Below are 22,954 nucleotides of genomic sequence, written 5' to 3'. Positions count from 1 at the left end.
GAGGAGGATGAAGAAGAGGAGAAGGAGGGAGAGGAGGATGAAGAAGAGGAGGAGGGAGAAGAAGAAGGAGATGAGAGGAAGAAGTAGAAACAGGAGGAAGAGGAGAAGGAAGAAGAGGAAAAGGAGGAGGAAGTAGAGAAGGAGGGAAAGGAAGAAGAGGATGAAGAAGAGGAGGAGAGGAAGAAGAAGAGGAGGAGCTTTAGATCCAGCTGCTGTGACATCATCACTGTGACATCATCACCGTGACAACAACATTGTACCTACATAGATACTGGGCGTCGGGGGGTTGAGCTTGTCCTTGGGCAGCGTGGGGGAGGGGGTGCGGGGCGGCCGAGGGGGGGGGCACTTGTCCAGGAGGACGCTGCTGGTCGACAGGCCGTTCTTCCCCAGGCTCCTAGGGGGGGGGGGGGGAAACATGACATCATCATCCAGAGCACCTGATCGAGTATTGATCGATGTTCAGATGTTCAGTTTTTTGTCCAGGTGAATTAACTCCGACCTGTCTCTGACATCATGCAGGAATGCTGTCCTGTGATTGGTCGATCCACTGACTAGAGAGAAATACAGTAATGTCCGTGTTGTGTTCACAACCCACACAGCACTGTAGGAAAACAGAGTACTTTCACCTATTTCCACTGATCCACACTAAGTTTCCTCCACAGCTGCACTGAGGACATTACCAATAATCAAAGTTATTGATTGTTTAACAGTAGGGATGTCACGATTAGCCTACTTATTTTCACAATTAGCCGCGGTATTAAAGCAGAAGTAAGCGATCCGGTCGTTTTGGCTAATGCTGCGTTCCAGGCAGGCTTTTGAAACCGTAAATTACAGCTTCAAGTCACGACTTACGACTTTGTAGCGTTCCAGTCAACCCACTCGTGTTTCTCCGACCTGTTTTACCTGTGAAAGTCACTATAACGGCCACTCGTAACTTCTGACCCGTGAACTCGTACCAGATCGAACTGGTACGACTTCACAGGTCGGAAAAACACGAGTTACGAGTTTCCTTGAACGCACCATAACTTCTTGTCAGCCGACGGAGTTAGCAGCCCCCGCCCTCGTCATGGATCTATTGGTCCTCATCCCTACATCACCACATTCAGGCGCATCCCTTGGCTGCACACACAGCCCTTCATGCCGTTCTCTCTCCTCATTGGATAAAACTTGTAGGATACGATAAATGTTTTCTCCTCGGCTCAGAGCAGAGCAGAGTGACTGACAGACCCGGGTTTCAGACCAAACACTCTATGTAAGTGATTGTTGTCGGAAGATATAACTATTTAAGACATACATTAACAAAAATATCGCTTACTTCTGCTTTAAATTCAAGTCTTTTTAAGACCATTTTTTATAAAAAATGAATACCTATTTCTCAGCCTATTTCACTGCCCTACCGGCAAAGAAAAATAAAATCCTTGAATTTCGCGTTTACTCTAGATTAACTGTATCATCCCACTATTTTTCTGCTCTTTGTGCTCCACTAGGGATGTAACGATATCAAATTCTCACAATATTACAATACCTCAATAACAAGCCCATGATATTTATTGCAGTATCGTAAGGCATATGATATGATACCACAGTAGCTACAATGTGTATTCCACTATCCATAAGTCAACAACAAGAACATTTTGGTCAAAAATAAAATCGAATCTGCCTTTCTCAATCTCTCTCATTACTTTACTCAGTGACGTGTTGGGAGCATTTCCCCGGGGCTGCGCTGCGTTCGCAATTATTAGTTCCGCCGCTCTTTATTTACGTTATTTGATCAAAAATAATCGTGGTTGACAATGGAAACTTTTGACGAGAAATGCGATACGGAGAAGTTAAATACAGCACAACTTTTAAGACCCAGATATCAAAATTCAAGACTTTTTAAGGTATCATTTCCAAATTCATAAATTCCCGTCAAAGCCCCAGAATATAAAGTCTAACTATTAACATCCAAACAACTTCATGACTTCATGTCAGAGAGATTAAAACCAAACAGGATCAAACTAAAACAGCCACTGATCAAAGAATCAAAGGTATCAATGAATATGTGGATTAATTTGTGTGATCTTCCTTATTCCTATCCCTATTCCGTTTCCTCCTACATTATAATGCAAGGACATTGTTTTAATATAATTACATATGTCTGAACCCACTTGTTCCTCTCTGTTTCACTGAGGCTGTAACTCGACCTGAGGCGAGGATCAATAAAGTATCTGATACAGAATCAATGAGGGCGACAAGGTGCAGGATTCTTTACTGCGTCTGTCACAACTTCCTGTCAGCGGGTAACGATAACTCCTCCCCATATTATTATTATTATTATTAATCAATACTGAACTACATGAACCTGAACCTGGATCAGCAACAGAAAATGAACTCATGAGCAACAGATTCGTAGATTTCAGCTCCTCAGATTAAATCATTTCAGAGCAGCTGAAGTTTCTCAGACAGTTCAGGTTCAAACCACATAAATAATCAACAAAAAAAAAGTATAATTATTATATATTATCATTTAAGAAAACTGAGACCACATGCTCTCTGCTCTAAGAACCTGTCGGTGTCTCTGACCGATGAAACAGCAGCAAACAAACCAACTCATGATGCTTCATTCATTCATTCATTCATTCATTCATTCATTCATTCATTCATTCATTCATCCATTCATTCATTCATCCATCCAGTCGACAGCAGCAGAACTCATTCTATCAGTATTAATATTGATTATCTTTAGATCCAGCCATATAGCCACAACTACGAACCAGCTCCTGATCCACGACAGGAAACACAACAACAAACCAAACTAGAGTTGTCACGATACCAAAATGAGTAACCACGGTACTATACCAGACAAAGTATCACGGTTCCGGGTAATATCACGATACTGCAACCTTTTTTAAATTATTTTTATGAACTGCAATGTATTTGTACAAGTTATAAATACTTATTAATTAGGCTACTTATAATGTTGTTTGATGCATTATAAACATAATACTAGTGAAGTAGGAATTAGACTGAAACAAATATTTTTAAATAAGCAATAAAAAACAAATAAATGAAGTTAGAATTTATATGGTTGAAAATAAATAACCATTCAGTCTCTTGCACATTCATTTATGTTTAACAAATATAAATAATCAACTTAGGATAAAAAGAAATCCACTGTCTTTTAAAAAAAATCTATTTGACAATAATGCTTCTTCTCCAACATAATAAATCATAGAGGACAAGATACAATGAACAGGAACTGATTCCCTGTGAAACTATATTTTTATGCATTTTCTAGGTGCTTTATACTTGGACATCCTTTAACTCTTTATTCCTCAGCCTGTACACGGAGCATATAGCCTGATATTAGCCAATGAGAAAATAAACAGAGCTAAATTAATTAAGTGCCACTGACGACGACGACACGGCAGACCCGCCGCTCGCGCCCGGTGCTTCTGCCGTGGTCAGTGTGTTGTCTCGTGTTTGTGACTGTAAGCCGTGCGCGCGTCTGGGCGAGACAGAACTTTAGCTCGTTGTTTGTTTTGAAGCGAATTTCTATCGAAGCGGCGCTGTCTCAGCTGTCTTCATGGAGTCCGTGCTTGCCGGCATGAACACACGAACGGCCAATCAGATAACAGACGGGCGGACCCGGCGTGCGGAAACAGCCTATCATATCCCCGGACATCACTAGTAACAGGCAAACAGCCAATCATTCAGCAGCTGTGTAGTTAGGTTGCAGTGGGTGCATGTGGGTTTTGTTTACAAGGGAGTGCGTGCAGTGAGAAGCCGGGAGGAGAGGAGAGGCGGCCGCTATGTAGCGGAAACTGGCACCGTAGTAGTAATCCACGGTAGTACCGTCGTGTAGAATTTCTAGTATAGTAGGAACCGTTACGTTTTGGCACCGCGGGGTACCGTGGCTACCGTGGGTATCGTGCAACTCTAAACCAAACCAGGTCAAAACTCCAGAGGTGATTGATTCCTCCTCATCTGGACAAACAGTTTCCCATATCGTGCCTCCCAAACTTGGAGCACAAGTGTCATAATAATCATTCAACTGTTTCACTGGTGTTAAAAACGCAGACAAAAAAAAAAAAACGAGAAAATCGGCAATATCGTAGAATCGCAATTTAAATCGAATCGGCATCCAAAAAAATCGTAGAATAATCAAATCGGGAGAAAAGCATATCGTCCCAGCCCTAATGTTTATCATGTAAATAAATTATGCAATTAATCAGAAGAGACGGATGAATAAAATAAAAATGGCATAAAAGGGCTCTCACACCATCCCAACAAATAACAAGTACACTGGACTTTGCTCTCTGTCGATTGGACCACTTTGTGACTTTGTGGCATGCCAGGCTACAAGATGAGACTGTTGTTCACTCATGACGGACAAATATGGACACATGTGCAGACACACAAGTAATCTGTATGTACTGTCTAGAGCTAAACTTCAGCTCTGTATACTACCTACTGCTGTAACATGTTATGTCCAAATGTCATAAGTAAAAGACAAGAAAAGATTATGATAAAGATTTTATTCTGTGGGTAATGGGGGCGGGACTAGATAAGCTTTAGCTTCTCCCGCTTTCCCTTTCGGCCATGTGTATTGTATTATTTGAACTAAGATGAAGTGTGATGATGATGATTTAATTGACATGCCCGAAATAAACAAATAAATAAATAAATCATTTGTTTTCATTATTCTGAATGTGTATGACATTATGTCACCAGAAATGTATTTAATTTGTGCAATTTCTTAATCTAAATTTTGTAGCTGTGTTTATTTATTCATGATAACTATTCACTGTATTATTCACTGTATTTGTATTATTGCACTTATTGTATTCAGTATCTTTTATCCTTCTTTAGCCTGACCAGGGACAAAGACTGCAAATTAGCTGAAGCTAGACGTCTTGTATGCATCACATTTTTCATTCTTTGTGGCAATGTTGTATGTATCGTCCCTGTTAAATAAACATTAAAATGAAAATAAAAATAATGAAGTTGAGATAATTAAGATTGTAGCTCAGTACTTTTAGGATGAATTATTATTATTATTAACATTATTTTAAATGCTGCTACGGGTACTTAGTTGGGAATGCCTCAAATGGAAATTTCGTTGTATGACATACAATGACAATAAAAGCATCTTAATCTTAATCTTAACAGTGCAGACAGAATAATTAACCAGATGAACCTGTGTGTGGTTCCTACCTGCAGGCCTTGAGGACGTCAGTGGAGCTGGGGTAGATGGAGACCGAGCACCAGGGCGCCAGGCCGGCCGCGGTCAGGCCGGTGGCGGCGGTGGCGTTGTGTTTGTGGACGTCTGCAGGCGGCTCCACCTTGACGGGGCTCTGTGCGTGGTCGGGCCCCTTCCCGTTGAGCGTGGGCGCCATGACGACGCCGCTGCTGCTGCTGCTGCTGCTGCTGGACGGGCTGTTAAGGCAGGAGAGGCTGTTGTTGTTGGCGGCGGCGGCGTGCGGCGAGGAGGACGCGGCGGTGGCGGTGGCGTTAGCGGCGGCATTGTTGTTGTTGTGGAGACCCGGGTGGACGTTGTTGATTTTCTCTGAGGGAGGAGGAGGCCCCCCTCCGTGGTTGCCGTGGTTACTGTGGTTGTTGTTGTTGTCGTTGTTACCGGTGGCGTTATTATTGGCTTTTCCCTTTAGCAAGGCTGAGAGCTGAGGATTGTCTGAACTGAGCACAACGCCGGCGGGGGAGTCGGGCCGGGACGGGCTCGCCGCCGCCGAGCCGTCCGTCACCCGCGGCTGGACGTGATTAGTCAATCCCGGCGCGGGGGCGGCGGCGGCGTTGGCGGCCTCTGGACCTGATGGCAGAGCGGCGATGGCGGCGGCGGGGCCGTTGCTGCTGCCGTTGCCCCCTGAAGGCGTGGTGTCTTTGGTGTTGTTGTGGACCCCTGAGGTAGTAGCGGAGCAGTGGGGCGGCGAGGACAGGTGGTTGGGCGTGGTCTGGGGCGAGGTGGGCGACAGCGAGGAGGCGGAGGACGAGGCAGTGCAGGAATGTCCGACCTGATTCAGAGAGGAAGAGAAGGAGGAGGTCTGAGGGGACGAGGAGGAGGAGGAGAGAGGAGGAGGTTCTCCATTGGGACCCGCCGAATGGGAACCTGGACCTTTGAGAAGCCCCTGGACAGAGAGAGAGGAGGACACGATCCATTACTAATCGTATATTTTTGTCTTTCTTTCTTTTTTGAGATTGTATCTACCGTAATCATTCATTCCCTTGTATTACTATAATGAAAGACACGCAATGTTTATGTGTTATTTTATAAATTTATAAATTGTTAAAAGGGATTAAAAAAAAAGAAATTAATTATGTATATATGAAATAAATCCACAAGTTTCCGAATGTCATTTCCGGTGGATTTGTACGTTTCCATGGTTTTCAGTCGTTGTCATAGTTGCGGTAAACGCGTGGATCTATTAACGCTGGCTTTTAACACGGATGTCAATTTGTGTGATATCCATTGTTAAAAGCTGCTGTGATGATCCATGCGCTTTACAGATTTTCATTGAAAACAAAAAAAAAAATCCATGCATTTACCGCGACTACCGAAAACCACGGAAACGTAGACATAAAATTCCACCAGAAGAGCAAAACCAGCTTACGTTTTTGACATTCGGAAAAAGGTGGATGGAGTGGCTCTTCATGTGGAGATAATAAGGGAGATGAGAAACCAAACTTTCAATCAATATCACCTTCAGCTTGCGCCATCTATTGGACATATGTTTATTTTTTTTCTTCTTTTTAAAATGACACGCATATGGTGACACATTATTTTGCAGCTCAACTTATTGTATGGATCTATTTTTTGCTGATGTTAGTAAATAACCAGAAGACTGTCACACTGACACAGAGATAAAAACTATTAGGACAGAACATGGCGACTAGGGTTGCAAAAATTTCCGGAAACTTTCCATGGGAAAATGAGCTGGGGAATTTTGGAAATATTCCAAATTGGAAACTTTCCACGGGAATTATTGGGAATTTATGGGAATTATTGGGAATTTATGGGAATTAACTAGAAATTGGGTGTAATTTAAACAAACTGTATCATGTCCAAACATAAATGTAAATATTTTGTTTTGTCATAAGCAGACATCCATGCAAAATAATACAATACAATTAAAAAACATGACATTTCAACAGATATTTGTGAGTAGAACTTTATCAAGTTTTAATTCTTGTTTGAACAATCAATTATTTTACTGAACAACAAGAACATGAATGTTGAGTAAAATAATCCCCCCCCCCAAAAAAAAAAAAAAAAAATCCCATTCAAAATGTTAAATGGACAAGGAGGAGTTTTTATTTGGTTATAAAAAAGGCTCATATTAATGTGGATGAACTACATTACCCACTTGTTAATGGGTCCACTTTCGATAGATATATCGTTATTTTGTTGTTATTATTTAGTGGTCGGCTCGCCCAGCATTTCCTAGTTTTGGTTTCGCGGGTGCTGCCCTGTTGGTCATGGGAATGACGGTATCTGATCGTCTTCCAACCTCCGACTTTCATTCTTGATCAATGAAAATATTCTTGGCAAATGTTTTGCTTTCGTCCGTCTTGCGCCGGTCCAAGAATTTCACTGTGCGCGGAGGCTCATGGGAAATGTAGTGTGAAAACACTTCCCTTTCAAAAACTCCTTGTTGTCCCTTTAAATGAAAGGAGCCCCCCTCTTGTGCTTTGGGTTCAACAGTGTGGCCTTCAGGGTTCAAGAAATCATCTGTGCATGTGATGGAGGAATGCACAGTGCATGTAGGGGGCGTGGCCTATAGCCCTGCAGTAAGCAGTGTGCTGTGTGCATTGTGCATGGAATAGCATAGATATTCAAGTGCACTTGCATTAAATCTGGTTGTTTTAGCCAAGATTATGCTACAGTATATTTTCTCCAACTATATTTAAGTTCCCTGTTCCCTTCAATTTTGTAAATTTCAGATTTATTCCCGTTAATTCCCATGGAAAGTTTCCAACATTGAAAATTCCCGGAATTTTGCAACCCTAATGGCGACACATCATCATCATCATCGTCATCCTCATCGTGTGGTACCTGAGTGGTAGTGTTGCGTGGTTGGCTCCTCCAGGTGTCGTCGCTGTGGCTGGGACTGCTGGTGGTGCTGCTGGTGGGGGGGCGGCCGGCGGCTGTGCAGGTGTGAGGTAGAGAGTTCTGCTGCGGGTAAAAAGGCACGTTTCCGTTGCTCGCGGTGCCGCCGCCGCCTCCTCCTCCCAGTCCCAGGCTGTGATTCTTGTCCAGGTGTCCCGGCGGCCCCGTCGACGGACTGGAGGAGCAGGAGGAGCCGTTGGTCGTGGGCGGGGCCGCCGGGCACGGGGGCGGGGCCGTCGACGCCGCCGTGTGGTTGAGGGAGGAGGAGGAGGTGCAGGAGGGGAGGGAGGGGAGGAGGTGGTCGGCCACGGGACCGTTGGGACGCTGCGGACCCCCGGCTGCTGCCTGCTGCCTCATCTGATACAGGAGGAGGTGAAGAAGGAGGAGATTTGTTTTGATTTTTCAAACACACTTTACTTACATATCAGATACGTTTTCCAGTTTTGCTAAAGTGCTGCAGTGGTCAAAGACTAGGGCTTTGACATCGAACTTCGCTATTCAAAGGGACAACGAGGAGTTTTGGAAAAGCAAAGCGTTTTCACACTACATTTATGAGCCTCCGCGCACCGTGAAATTCTTTGACCGGCGCAAGACAGACTCATGTTTTCATTCATCAAGAATTAAAGTCAGAGGTTCAAAGACGATCAGATACCGTCGTAGTTCCGACCATAAACAGCGATTTGGTGGTGTTATTCTCATGACTCGCCGCAAAACCGAAAGTAAAGAAACGCTGGTCGGCTCGCCCAGCATTTCCACCACCACTAATAATAACAAAATAACGATAGAGACGGAATAATATATTTATCGAAAATGGGCCCATTAACAAGTGTGGGTAGCGGAGATTCATCCACATTAACGTGAGACTTTTTTATAACCAAATAGAAACTCCTCGTTGTCCCTTTCAAATATAATTTGAATATTTAAAAAAAAAAAAGATATTCGAACGAATATTAGGGCAGCTCTAAATATTCAAACCTGTAATAAGCATTATTTTTGGTAAATGTGTTTGCCTGAAAACGTAGTTTTCATTCCAGATTCGAGGCTTTTTTCAGCCTGTTGAAGTTGTGAAACGCGAGCTCATTAGCTTTTGTCATTAGCGCCTGACACCTGTTCACACTTCTTCACTGAAAAACAATGGCGGAGCAAAAGGCTGCGAGTGCGACAACCACGGAGGGAGAAGTTATAATATACCTTGTCGCAAATACACCACCGACGCATGTCTTCCGTTCATTCATCTCCGCATAGCGCTGTTTCTTATTGGCATTCACACGCACACAGAAGCGCGCATGCATGACAGCAGTGCGCGGTGAAAGTGAAACTTATAACCTATACGTCCGATCGGTCAAAATATTATCAATAAATATTCAAATATAAATAAACAAACGAAGTTCGAATATGATCTTTTGGGCAAATGTCAAAGCCCAATCAAAGACAGTGCTAGTTTACATACACATAAATAAAACTGATAAATATATAAACCATAAGGCTAGGGAGGAGGAGGAGGAGGAGAAGAAGCAGAACAAGAAGAAGCAGCAGATGAAGAAGCAGGAGGAGACGAAAAAGAAGAAGATGAAAAGGCAGTAGAAAAGGAAGAAGAAGAAAAAACAGAAGAAGAAGCAGAAGGAGAAGAGAGAAGAGAAGAGAAGAGAAGAGAAGAGAAGAGAAGAGAAGAGTCGGTGAGCACTCGGCTGTTCCTGGATCAGCTGCTGTGAACCCGTCGGTACAGAAACTAACGAACCTGCTGCTGATGTTGCTGCATGAGAGAGAACTGGTTCTCCAGCTGCTCCAACATCTGCACCTGTGGGGGCTTGAGGTTTCCTCGGTTGGTCCGCAGGTGTTCCAGGTGCTGCACAGGGACAGACACGATGACATCACAACGCGTCATGATGCTGAATGAAGCTCGGACACAACAGTCCCCAACTTTATCGGCTTTAATAGCTGCTCACGACATCACATCCACTTCTCCATAAGACTTTTCAACACACGTTTCATCTCTCATGTTTATAATCGACTTCCAACAACATGTTTGACATTCAAAGATGAATAAAAAACTCCTGTGTTTGACCTTAAATCATCACACGAATCACATCCGAGGCTCCTACCGTCACTCTGGTCTAGAAACATGAGATCATCTAAACTCTTGAGTTGCACTGAAACCATAATAATTCAGGCTGGGAACTTGATTCCACCCCTGATGACGCAACGCCCACGCAAACCACCTGATCGCTAATGCCATTTGTTACGACGGAGTATTAGGGCCACATTGAGAAAAAAAACAAAAAAAAAAACAGACATCGAGAATAAAGTCGTAAATTTATGAGAATAAAGTCGTACATTTACGAGAATAAAGTCGTACATTTACGAGATCAAGTCATACATTTCCTACGAGAAAAAAGTCATAACATTACGAGAATAAAGTCGTACATTTCCTATGAGACAAAAGTCATAACATTACGAGAATAAAGTCGTACATTTCCTATGAGACAAAAGTCATAACATTACGAGAATAAAGTCGTACATTTCCTATGAGACAAAAGTCGTAAATGTACGAGAATAAGTCTTACATTTCCTATGAGACAAAAGTCGTAAATTTACGAGAATAAGTCGTACATTTCCTATGAGAAAAAAGTCGTAAATTTACGAGAATAAGTCGTACATTTCCGACGAGAAAAAAAGTCGTAACATTACGAGAATAAAGTCGTACATTTCCTATGAGACAAAAGTCGTAAATTTATGAGAATAAGTCGTACATTTCCGACGAGAAAAAAAGTCGTAAATTAACGAGAATGAAGTTGTAAACTTACGAGAATAAAGTCGTACATTTCCTACGAGAAAAAAGTCATAACATTACGAGAATAAAGTCATAAATTTACAAGAATTAAGTCGTAAATGTACGACTTTATTCTCAAAGTTTGTGATTTTTTTATTTGTCAATGTGGCCCTACTACTAATACGGTACTAATGATTTGTTATGTAACCGGTACCAGACTATTTATAGGGTTATAGAATACTGATATCTGGGTCAAACCAAGTATGTGATCAAAAAAACCTCATAAACTCAGATGAAAACACTAAATAAGAGGTTAAAGGTAAGAGTTAAAGATTCAGAGTTGCAAGTTTTAAGCACAGAGAAAATTAAAAAGCCTGAATCTGATGTGATTTGCAAAAGTTTTTGTGTATAATTCATTTCCCCACCGACCATTAAACACATCACACACACATATTAAACTACAGACGGAGACGTTTTCCCACCTGAAGCTTCTGTGGCGTCAGGTACCAGCTGGGGATCGGCTGCTGACTGGTGCTGTTGGCCCACGAGTCTGAGACGCTCTGTGAGCCAGACGGAGACGAGAGAGAGGACAAACTGTGACATCATCCTCATCATGTTAAAGGGATAGTATCATTTTTTTAAAGTGGGGTTGTATGATCTCCAAATAGCCCCTAAGTACTTTAATTGCAGTAGCAGACTCTCTGCACTCCTCCTGTTAGCAATGCCAGCCCATAATAGCCCTGCCCAGAGATTTACAACATACATTGTTGTGAATGGACCCAAAGAAACGGCCTATTTTCACGGCCTAAAAGAGGTTTTACGTGAAAAAAAAATACACAGCTCCATTGTTCGCTAAAATATAATTTTTTCCAGCCCTTCAAAGTGCAGGAAAAACGCAGTTTTTGTTTGGACCTAACCAACTCACGTATCCCTCCGGCCAGGGTTAGCGCCCGCCGATCAGCAGTTGGTTAGGTCCAAATAAAAACTGTGTTTTTCCTGCACTTTGAGGGGCTGGAAAAAATTATATTATAGCGAACTATGGAACTGTGTTTTTTTTTTTTCAGGTAAAACCTCTTTTAGGCCACAAAAATAGGCCGTTTCTTTGGGTCCATTCACAACAATGTATGTTGTAAATCTCTGGGCAGGGCTATTATGGGCTGGCGTTGCTAACGGGAGGAGTGCAGAGAGTCTTCTACTGCAATTAAAGTACTTAGGGGCTATTTGGAGATCATACAACCCCACTTTTAAAAAATGCTACTATCCCTTTAATGTTGATGTTGGTGCTCTGTGTGTGTGTGTGTGTGTGTGTGTGTGTGTGTGTGTGTGTTGGTACCTTAGCTGGGCTGGCAGTGCGTTTCCTCTTGGCCGGACTGGCCTGTGGGTCGGTATGGTTACTGGACTGAGCTCCCTCCCCCTTGCAGGCCTAACGAACCCAGCACACACACACACACAGTGTCAATAACTAGAAGCTGATCACTCATCAATTAAAACTAAACCAGAGATCTAATGAGATGTTTCAACACAACACAACAGAACATTTACATGCACAACAGTTTAACACTGGTCTGTGTGTGTGTGAGAGCCCATTAATCCACCTGACAGAGGTCGGATTAAGGTCATAGACAGTTTTCATGCTGTGGACAGGAAGTGAGATGATCGCAGGTTTGATCCACATGCAGAAGTTTTAGTTTTTACAAATTAGATGAATTAAATATAAAAAAAAAGGTAACCTCTTAATTTACAGACCACTAATTACATGACAATGCCAAGAAATAACAATTAATTGCATCATAATGTCTAGAAATAACGGTCAATTTCATAGGCTAGAAATATAACCAAGAAAAAACTATTGTTTGTGTAGAAATAGCCAAGAAATAACTGATTGTAACTGACAACTGCAGAGGACTTGGTGGGAGGAAAATTCTGGCCTTTCCCAAAAAATTCAAAGCATGAAAAGCATGTGTAACCTTTATGTGACATTGCTCTGAATATTTCTAGGCTACTTCTAGACATTACTACACAATTAATAGTTATTTCTAGGCTATTTCTAGACATTACTACACAATTAATTGTTATTTATTGACATTACTACACAATTAATTGTTATTTCTTGATATTACTACACAATTAATTGTTATTTCTGAGCTATCTCTAGACATTACTACACAATTAATTGTTATTTCTAGGCTATTTCTTGACATTATGACTTGAAATTAAAGGGTTACCAAAAAAAGAAACTATGAAAACCTTCAATTCAGACACATTTAACCAATCACATGTGAAGCCACTCGTTAGTGTTCGATGATGATGGACGTGATGTTAATTGAGGCCAAACAGAGGATGATGTCACTGTTAATAACTATAATTAATAAAACAAATACATTAAAAAAACTAAACAAATAAAATAAGCGATGTGTTGATGGAGGAGGAGTGGGCGCAGCCTGCAGCCGAGGTTTAAACCAGACGTATAAGTGAGTGAGTGAGAGAGGTGAGAGGAGAAACACATGCACTGGTTCGGGTTCATATACATCAACACATGCACGTTGATCCAGTCGCTGAAGCACGACGCTGCTGCTGCAAACCACTGCACCAGGATTTATGCATCTTTGCATTAAAGGAGATGAGTGGTGGGGACGTAACGAGGTCCCTGCAGCGTCGCTTCATCATCTCAACACAGAGCGAGCGGCACTATGAAGGTCAACTACGCTCTAGTAATTAGATTAGTGCAATATAGGCCTCGCTCCAATTCCCTCAGATCGGGTCCAGCTTTATTTTTGGAGCTGAATTTTCTTTTTTTTTCCAAGAACATTAATAATATTTTCGGTGAATCTGAAAGCATCAGAGTGAGGCCTCGGCGTTAATGTGAATTTTTTACTCCTCGTTAATTAGTTCATGGTAGGAATAGAGAGCCTAAGCGGAAGCAGGAAGTAACGTCGCCATGGGACCTCAACTCGGAAAAAGTCTCCATGTAAGTGAACGGGAGTCAAAGTTTTATTTCGTTATCCGATTGAATTGTGCCATGAGAAAAGAAAATGACCTCTACCTGTTTAAAACATCACGTTTCATGAAGAGAAATCAGCAGTTTATCGTAAAACGGCAACGGAAGAATGTATTTAGTGTGACGTCCGCTCTACGGACTACAGATCTGGTGTCACACAAAAAATACATCACCAACTGACACGGGAAAGGGCGGCATGTGGTGACGTCACCTACGCGACTTGTAGTCTTTCTGGTTATGGACTCTTCTGAATTTTATTTTACACAGTGGTGGACAGAAACGGAGTAAATTTACTTTAGTACTGTACTTAACTACATATCCAGAGGATGTGTACTTTACTTGAGTATTAGATTTCTTTGGTACTTATTACTCTTACTTGAATACATTTCCTAGACAAATATTTTTACTTTTACTCAAGTTAATTTCTAGGAAGGCTGAAAAGTACTTGTTACTTTCAGGTCAGATTTTTTTCTAAAATCCTACTGGACACAAGCTGTGTTTGTCAAAGAAGGAACCCCTAACCCCTAAAAGCAGCACATCAGTGCAGGTGGATTCAAAGAGTTCATTCTCAGAAACAAGAGTTAAAAGCTCCTTACATTCATTTAGAAAAAATTATAGTAATTCATTGATGTGAAAAATAAGAAATTTACTCTTACTCTTACTTTTACTTAAAGTAAATTTAAAAGCATGTACTTTTGGATACTTAAGTACCTTTAAAAGCAAGTACTTTTTTTACTCTTACTCGAGTAACATGTCGACTGAGCTACTTTTACTTGTAACGGAGTAAATTTTGACCAGTAGTATTTGTACTCTTACTCAAGTACTGGGGTCGAGTACTCTGTCCATCTCTGATTTTACAATAGTTTTACGATAAACTGCTGATTTCTCTTCATGAAACGTGATGTTTTAAACAGGTGGAGGTCAGATTTTTTTCTCATGGCACAATTCAATCGGATCACAAAATGAAACTTTGACTCCCGTTCACTTTACATGGAGACTTTTTCCGAGTTGAGGTCCCATGGCGACCGTTACTTCCCGCTCCCGCTTCGGCTCTCTATACAGTGAGTTCTCCAAGAGGCCGGAGTGTTCTGGTATAAGCTGGATCTCACCTGCTGCTGTGCCTGTGCAGTGTTCAGGGCCCCCTGCCTGGACGTGAGCTCAGCAGGAATGGGAAGGCTCCACGCCTCCTCAATACTAGGAAGCATTTTACTCTTATTCTGCAGACTACCTGGCTGTAGGTTACACAACTGAGCCTATAGGAGAAATTGTGTAAGACACAAGACTTTTTAGTGCGTTGAGAGCGTTGGGTTTGACAGTTTGAGTTGCTCTATAGGTAACTGTACACAGTAATAACAACAACACCAACTACAACAACAGGAATGTTCAATGCAAATGAAGGTATGCTTTACAGTTACACGTGAGAGAAATGTGTCTAAACACATCAATATGAATCTGTATTATTCATATCTCTGTGGTCAGAAATCAAAATGACAAAAAAAAGCACAATCTGCATTTTTTTTTTTTTTTTTAAAGCTTAAAAAAAAAAACACAGCACACACCAACAATACTGCACAACAACGACCACGGGCTGAGTGTGTGTGTGTGTGTGTGTGGAGTCATCCGAGCAGCGGCCTACCTGCAGCAGTTTGATGCGTTGTGTGAGTGCGGCGGTGTTGAGGCAGGCCCGGCTGCGCGTGGCGTTGATGTAGCACTTGATGGCGTCGTGCGGCTGCCCGCAGGACTCGTAGAGCGTGCCCAGGTCCATCCAGGCGGCCGCGTGGCTGTGGTCCAGCTGCACGGCGCAGATGTAGGCCTGCAGCGCGTCCATAGGCTGGTTCTGCTGCTGGTAGAGCACCCTGGGGGGGGGGGGGGGGGGAGGGGGGAGGGGGGAGAGAAGGGGTGAGTCTGCTGCCAACACCTCAGGATTTACACTGTAGGTCCATCCCAACAGAACAGAACCCGATCCTCATATGTCTACTTCCAGGTAAAAAACCAGCAAGTAATTTGAATGAAAACAGTAGTAACGAAAAAGAGTTTAGCTAGGCCTATATATCATATTTTTCACGCCCTATCACCGTTTAGACAAATCTGAAATGATTGAAGAAACATTACTATTTCTGTGTGTGTGTGTTTTGTGTTGCTATGTGTTGTATTTATTCAGTTCAGGGGAATCACAGTGTCTAGAAAGCATCAGTGGCTGCAGCTGACAGGGACAGCTAACGGTAGCTAAGCTAACGGCAGTAGCTAAGCTAACATCAGGACGTCAGCTGTTAAAACCCTCCCGTTGTCGGGCACGACATGAAACTACTCCAGTTAGCTCAGTCATGTTGTAACTCAGATATCCGCTGGAGAAAATAATTTTTTCATGGACCGCTTATTGAGTCACTGAGTTATTAAAGTTAAACAGGTAGCTAACCGTTAGCCCGGCTAATCTATGATAACCATGACTAATTACAAAAACGTGCACACGTAAATAGTAATGTTTGTCCAAACATTGGTTTTACAAACTTTACAAACATCAGATTAGTCTAAACTGTGATATAGTGACATGAAAAATGAGATATATATAGCGAAACTCTCATCTGTCACTATTGTCTACCCGGAAGTAGTTGTAAACAACAAGGCGATTCGGTCTATAGATCCTCCTCTGTTGCACTGCAGCTGCTCCACACCAGCTCCTTACCCCCCCCCTCCAGATGTGACCCTCTGCTCCTCTGTTCTTACCCTATGGAGCACCAGGTGTCGGCGCTGGCCTCCGACTTGTCGATGGACTGGCGGTAAGAGATGAAGGCATCCTGCACCTTCCCAATACTGGAGTAGCACCTGAGTGGAGAGACGAGGACAAGGAGTTCAGACTAGGCTTGAAACAATACCAGCATTTCAGTAGTTGATACCATTACCAGTAAATTTCCACAATTCACAATACTTACTTGATACCACGATTAAAAAAAACAATAACAAAAAAACCTACAGAACCCATGTGCTTCTAAAATCATAAGGCTAATTTATGGGTGGCTTTCACACCTGGATCGATTGGAGACGTTCCCAAAACAGGGAGCGGTTTACGATTTAGACTGGTTCGTTTGGTCATATGTGAACACAGCAATCGGGCTCAGATGCAGAACAAAACAAGCGGCCAGAGATCGCCTGAAGAAGTGGTCTCGGTTCGTTTCCATTCGAGTCGAGGAGCGGCTCGTTTGCAGTGACAACACAATCGACACACAACACACTACTTGCTGCTGGTCTTCAGTGGTTCTCAACGACCAGGCTGCTGGTTCGTACTGGCCTGACCGGACGCGCAGATTCAGGCCGAGTTCGGGTTGAAGATCACTCCGGTCTTTTCTTTTTCTATTTTTTTTTTGCCCTGTTTGGGTCGGATTAGGGCCGAAAATATAGGTGTCACAAAAGACTCAGGTTGGATCAGGTCTGGGCTTCAACTGCGGTTCAGACCGAGTCGGATTTAAATTTTCAGCCCCGTTGAGACCTCTCCTCCATGGATTTTATTTAATTTTTTTAATTTCTGACCAATAAGAAAAGAGTTTGTTAGCACATGGCATTTGTTTACAACTTTGGAACTGTTACTGTGTGTGAACAGTTGTATCGGTTTAGTTGCTGAAGAAAATCTGTTTCCAATCGCATCATCTGGGTGTTTTAGTCGGATCTGGACTGAAACGTTTACATGCACTTTAGTCGTCCAGTTACAGGCGGATTAAGACCATAATTTGTTGTTTTTTTTATAACTGTCATGTAAATATAATGACTGGTGGCTTCAGCACTCGCCTACAACCGTCCTCACACCAACACTGGTGCCTGTTAAAGCCTCATGTCAGGCCGACAGACACTGCTGTCAACAACACACGAGGCTGTGACACACAATTGGTTCTGAGTCTGAGCAGCTCACTGTCTGGAGAAATATCAAACAAACTCCCTCATGTCAGGTAAAATCCACCCAAAACTGTCTCCTTCAAGCTGCTCCAGGCTGAATCCTGCAGTAAACCCTGAGCTGCAGGCCTCATCGCTCCTGTTCCTGAGTTTAAAATACTAACTTTTGGAAACACTGGATCCATTTTAGAAACTTTCAGACTCAAACTGTGTCCTTAAAGGGATATTCAAGTGTAAGTTTAACCCATGGTCTAACACACCGTGACACTGAGTAAGACCCCTCTCCTCAAGAGATCAAGTTTGCCGACCACTAGCTTCTCTAGTTGTAGCGACTAGAGCAAAGACTGCACGATAACAATACACTGCTGTCGATTCCTCCACCAGGAAACCGCCATCAAAAAGCCACACACAGCCACAGATAATGCTCAGAACGGCACCAAATTTCTGCAGCAGTACAAATAGTGCCCCAGCCCATAATATGAGGCATCAAACACCTGCTAGCTTTGCCTGGTTTCTACTGAAAAGAGACGCTTGCTAATTGTGAGACAGCCCTGATGAGTCGATTACTGTATGCATCAGTGTTTCTATCCATCTTCCCTCTCTGTTCATTTCCCTGTCAGCAACTTGCTATGTTATTGTTAGAAACAGAGTTGAGTTGCTCAAACCATAGACATAATATTTAAGCAATATATCACGACCGCTTCGCGTCGGGCCGAACAACGCCCCTTAGCCGTGGTATAATGAGCATATACCACGGACTGGAGTGATATATTGCTTTTATAAAACGGTTACCAATAATGGCAATATAAAAGAGGGATACGCAATCAATTTCATGTAGTTTTATTCAACCAGAAATACATATTATCCAATAAAATAGCCTCACTGTGAAAAAAATAGTCCCACCTCTCCAGACGTTAGCTCCAAGTAGCTCTGCATCTCGTCTTTTCCTCCGCTTTTTTTTCAGGTGAAAGTCACTGCTCAGTCCCCTCTACCATTGTTAACCCTCCCCGGAGGTGAAAGGCAACCTTAAACATGTGAATTCAACTACTTTAGTCCGTTTTTTAACATCGTAAAAACACAGACTGTCTTTTGCTACGGACTGCAACAGTCCGTTGTCATGGATACATGACAACAACTTCCATTCACCAGTCATGCGTTGCCTGAGGCAGAGTGATAGCTTACGCTGTGATAAGGCTTTAGAATAGTAGCCGTGGTATATGCTCATTATACCACGGTTAACAACCAATCAGATCGCCGGATTTACCTTTCCGTTTTATAAATATACATAGACGCCTCATGAGATGCTGAATATCCCTTTAACAAACCTCATACAATCTACACACTGCTTGTGCACCACACCACTGCTGCTGCAAACACACACACACACACACACAAACATCACAACACAACAACTGATGCTAATTTAGGCTGTAGATCAGTCGGGACCACAGGGTTAGCGCCAGAGCTAACCACACGGGAATAATGGGAACGCTTGAGCTGGAATAACAACAACAAGTGGTCACTTCTCTGATGGTCTTTATTAGTCTGAATGTGACCCGAGCTGTTTAAAGCATCCTGGTCTGAAGGTGGAGGGTCAATGCAGCTCAGTGGAAACGACTGATTCCTGCACATCGGTGTGTTGAGGCTGCAGTGACAGGTTCATAACACAGACACTAGCTGTGTTGTAAATCACCCCCTATCACGGATGTAGTGCTCTAACTATATAGTGTGTTCGCCATTTTGTAGTGTTGTTCGAATTCTCCATAATTAATTTCATCCACTATGTAGTGGACCACAAAACACAAACACAATGCACCGCAAAATTGAGTGAGCAAGCGATGTACACTACTTTCTACTCCCGTATGTATCCCACAATGCAATGCGGTCGTGTTTTGCCAGAGAAGAAGCGCAAGCTAATTAGCATGTTAGCTAGGATTTCTTTAGGTTATTTACCAATAAACTCCTCAGACGTATTTGCCTTCGCTCCGTTTGCCCGAGGAGCAGGAGTTGGGCAGCAGCATCCCAACAATAACAGGCAGCATTAAATCAATCTAATGAAGAAACTGTAGTAGAATATGTAGTAAATACGAGCTAACGAGCTAAGCTAATAGCCACAGAGCCGTTACAGTTCAGGTCGGGACACACAACAGTAGTTGACCAAACCAAACTTTCGATATTACAACAGTTTATTGTCCGAGAAACACAACCACACAGAATCACATCCTCAAATGTTCCCACAAGTGTCCGGTTTTTCTCGTTTTTTTCCGTCACAGCAGTAGGCTAACACCTGGTGCATCTGCTGACGCAACCACGTTCAGAAAATGACCGTGTAGTGTCTGAATTCCCCTCCCGTCGTTCCCTACATCGTGTACATGATGTAGTGGATAGGGAGGGAGTGAATGAGTGGATGATTTCGAACACAGCTACTGTTTCATAGGTAGTGACTTCCAGGAGAAAAGACCAGACCGAGCCATAATCACCGCCAATGTAAATAAACCAAATAAAAAACTATTATCCAAAGCGGCTTCTGGGTCAAACCAACATGCTAATCAGAAGAACCAACCCTGTAAAACACACACACACACACACACACACACACACACACTCACACCTCTGTTTGTTTGCCTTACCTGCCCAGAAAGTACCAGGACTGGCCCGAGTTGGGGTCTGCTTCTAGAGACTTCTGCAGACACTGGATGGCATAGCTGTCCTTGGTGCCTTTATCCCCGAGCTGCTCCACCGTGTGATGCATCCAGCCTGGAGGAGGGGGGGAGGAGGGGGGAGACAGAGTACAGCAGCAGTCAGGGGGGGGGGGGTGGGCTGGACACATAAACTGAGTCCAAGTTGAGTACCTGTGAGTCCAAAGGACACAGTGCAATCAGAAAGTGAGACCAGTGTGTGATGTGCAAATGGACCAGACTCATAAACAAAACAAATGGCTCTCTAAGGGGGAGGGAGGAAGAGGGGGGAGAGACAGGAGGAGAGGAGGGGGGAGGGAGGAAGAGGAGGAGGAGGAGGAGGGGGGAGGCAGACAAAGAGGAGGGAGGGAGGGAGAGAGGGAGGGAGGGAGGGAGAGAGTAATCTTCACAGAGACACTTCAGACCGTCTCAGATGAAGCAGCCTTTACAAACAACTCCTCCCTGCTTCACAAAGCACTCCCACCTCCAAGCGCACACACACACACACACACACCTACACACACACACTTCCACTCATGCACACACACACAAACACAAACGCACTCTCTCCGCGTCTATAAATGGGCCATTTACAGCAAATAAACAATCTCAGAGGAGATGCAGACGGCTGCAGGCGATCACAGACCTCCTCTCTCTCTCTCTCTCTCTGTTATACACCTGTGGCAAGCTCCACAGGTCGCCATGACAACGCCAGCAGCAGACGGGGAGACGGGGAATGGTTGTGCTTTTTTTTTTTTCTTTTTTACAACTGGGTTGAGCGTAGAGAGGATGGGGGGGTTGGTGGGGGTTGGTGGGTAGTTAGGACGGACGGACGGTGGGTGGGCCGTCTACTAAATGGAAATCTCCCCCAAAAAAAGACGTTTGTTGATTCAGGAAACAGATTTAAAAAAATGTTTTGCTCAAATTCTCTTTTCATGTCATGACTTGGCGCCAAAAAATATAGTTTGGTCTTTTTCTTTCCTTTTTTTTCTTAAACCACAGAGACACCGAGTCAAACACAGCTGGACAGACACATGTGTGTGTGTGTGTGTGTGTGTTTCTGTGTGTGTCTTTGATTCGGTGCCTCTGCAGCAGGAGTCACGTGACGATCGCACTTTGATGTCGGCTGATTGTAGTTTATATAAAAGGAAGCAGTAAAGTTAAAAAGAAAAAAAAAGAAGCGTAGACATGGGAATTATTTTCATGACCAGGAAGACATGGCGGTCACGGTCGCCTCAGGAGGCGGTGAAGTTATTACATCGCTGAAAAACCACAACACGGCCTGAAACTGGAGGAACTCTGGGATATTTAAGATCTTGTTTTAAAGGGATAGTTCAACATTTTGGAAAATTGGCCTATTGCCATAATCCCTATAGTCATAGCAGTAGGTTCATTACCTTTAATTGTCGGTGCAAGCTGTTTTTTAGAACGGCGGAGCAGAGCCATGAGCTGCTCAGAGCTATTTATTTGGTTCATTTCGGGCATGTCAATTACACATGACCGAAAGGGAAAGCGGGAGAAGCAAATGCTTATCTAGTCCCGCTACGCTACAGAGGCTCATGGGATTTCTTGGTTTCCCTCATCAAACTCATCAAATACACAATCCAACAACTCCACAACGCTCTGGTGGACAAGTTGTGACCTGCACATTCACCACGCTATGAGATAATAACACAACGTTACCAGACAGAGTTGTTTTAGAGGGAAATTTATGCAAAACCGCTGATGCACGTTGCCTTCAGGGACAGTTTTTCATCATCAGTCTCTGTATTTCCCTCTAAAACAACTCTGTCTGGTAACGTTGTGTTATTATCTCATAGCGTGGTGAATGTGCAGGTCACAACTTGTCCACCAGAGCGTTTCCCATTAGCCTCCGTAGCGTAGCTCTGAGCAGCTCGCCACTCTGCTCCACCGTTCTAAAACAGGGTATATACAGGAATCTTGAAGTTAATTCTAAAACCTTTTTAAGACTTTTTCAAGACCTTCTCAATATTTTTCAACACCTCACCTCCACTTCAAGCTGTAACCATTTACACCAGTGACACTTTTAACGTCACAGTTTTAGTTTTAGTGATAAAGACTATAGACCACTATGATACAACAGAATTCAAAATAGGCTGGGATAATAAATAAAAGGCAAAGTTTATAATAATAATAATAAAAAAAAACATTGCTCCACTCTCAAAAAACAAAAACAACAATCTTCTTTTCTTTTTTATGTACCGGTTCATCTTTGTTTTTTAATAAAATGAATAAATTCACACACTTTCATGATGTTTTTTACAACTCAAACTCTTGGACAGCTAATTCAGAAAAAAATACCTTCAAAATTTAAGACTTTATAAAGTCGTGAAAAGACTTTTTAATACTTTTTAAGGGTCTTAATTTTCCCAAAATTGATTTATCACCTTTTAATACTTTTCAAGACCCCGCGGATACCCTGTAAAAATAGCTTGCACCGACAATTAAAGGTAACGAACCTACTGCTATGACTATAGGGATTATGGCAATGGGCCAATTTA

General features: G+C 42.8%; 1 protein-coding gene across 1 annotated transcript in view; it reads right to left on the bottom strand.

Annotated features, from left to right (window-relative positions):
• kdm6a (lysine (K)-specific demethylase 6A) overlaps positions 1 to 22,954 on the bottom strand; it is a 73,565-nt gene that overhangs the window by 20,246 nt on the left and 30,365 nt on the right. Inside the window, exons 10-19 of the mRNA XM_085766069.1 lie at positions 20,385 to 20,511; positions 16,597 to 16,695; positions 15,509 to 15,728; positions 14,982 to 15,125; positions 12,208 to 12,297; positions 11,357 to 11,434; positions 9,843 to 9,950; positions 8,051 to 8,461; positions 5,200 to 6,125; positions 265 to 394 (exon numbers count right to left, since the gene is read on the bottom strand). Coding sequence (XP_085622195.1) covers positions 265 to 394; positions 5,200 to 6,125; positions 8,051 to 8,461; positions 9,843 to 9,950; positions 11,357 to 11,434; positions 12,208 to 12,297; positions 14,982 to 15,125; positions 15,509 to 15,728; positions 16,597 to 16,695; positions 20,385 to 20,511 — 2,333 coding nt within the window. The remainder of the gene's footprint in view (positions 1 to 264; positions 395 to 5,199; positions 6,126 to 8,050; positions 8,462 to 9,842; positions 9,951 to 11,356; positions 11,435 to 12,207; positions 12,298 to 14,981; positions 15,126 to 15,508; positions 15,729 to 16,596; positions 16,696 to 20,384; positions 20,512 to 22,954) is intronic.

This window comes from Trachurus japonicus, chromosome 21, assembly GCF_045865225.1.
Source record: "Trachurus japonicus isolate A0001 chromosome 21, Traja_1.0".
Classification (NCBI taxonomy): domain Eukaryota; kingdom Metazoa; phylum Chordata; class Actinopteri; order Carangiformes; family Carangidae; genus Trachurus; species Trachurus japonicus.
This window is presented reverse-complemented; position numbering and strand designations above follow the sequence as displayed.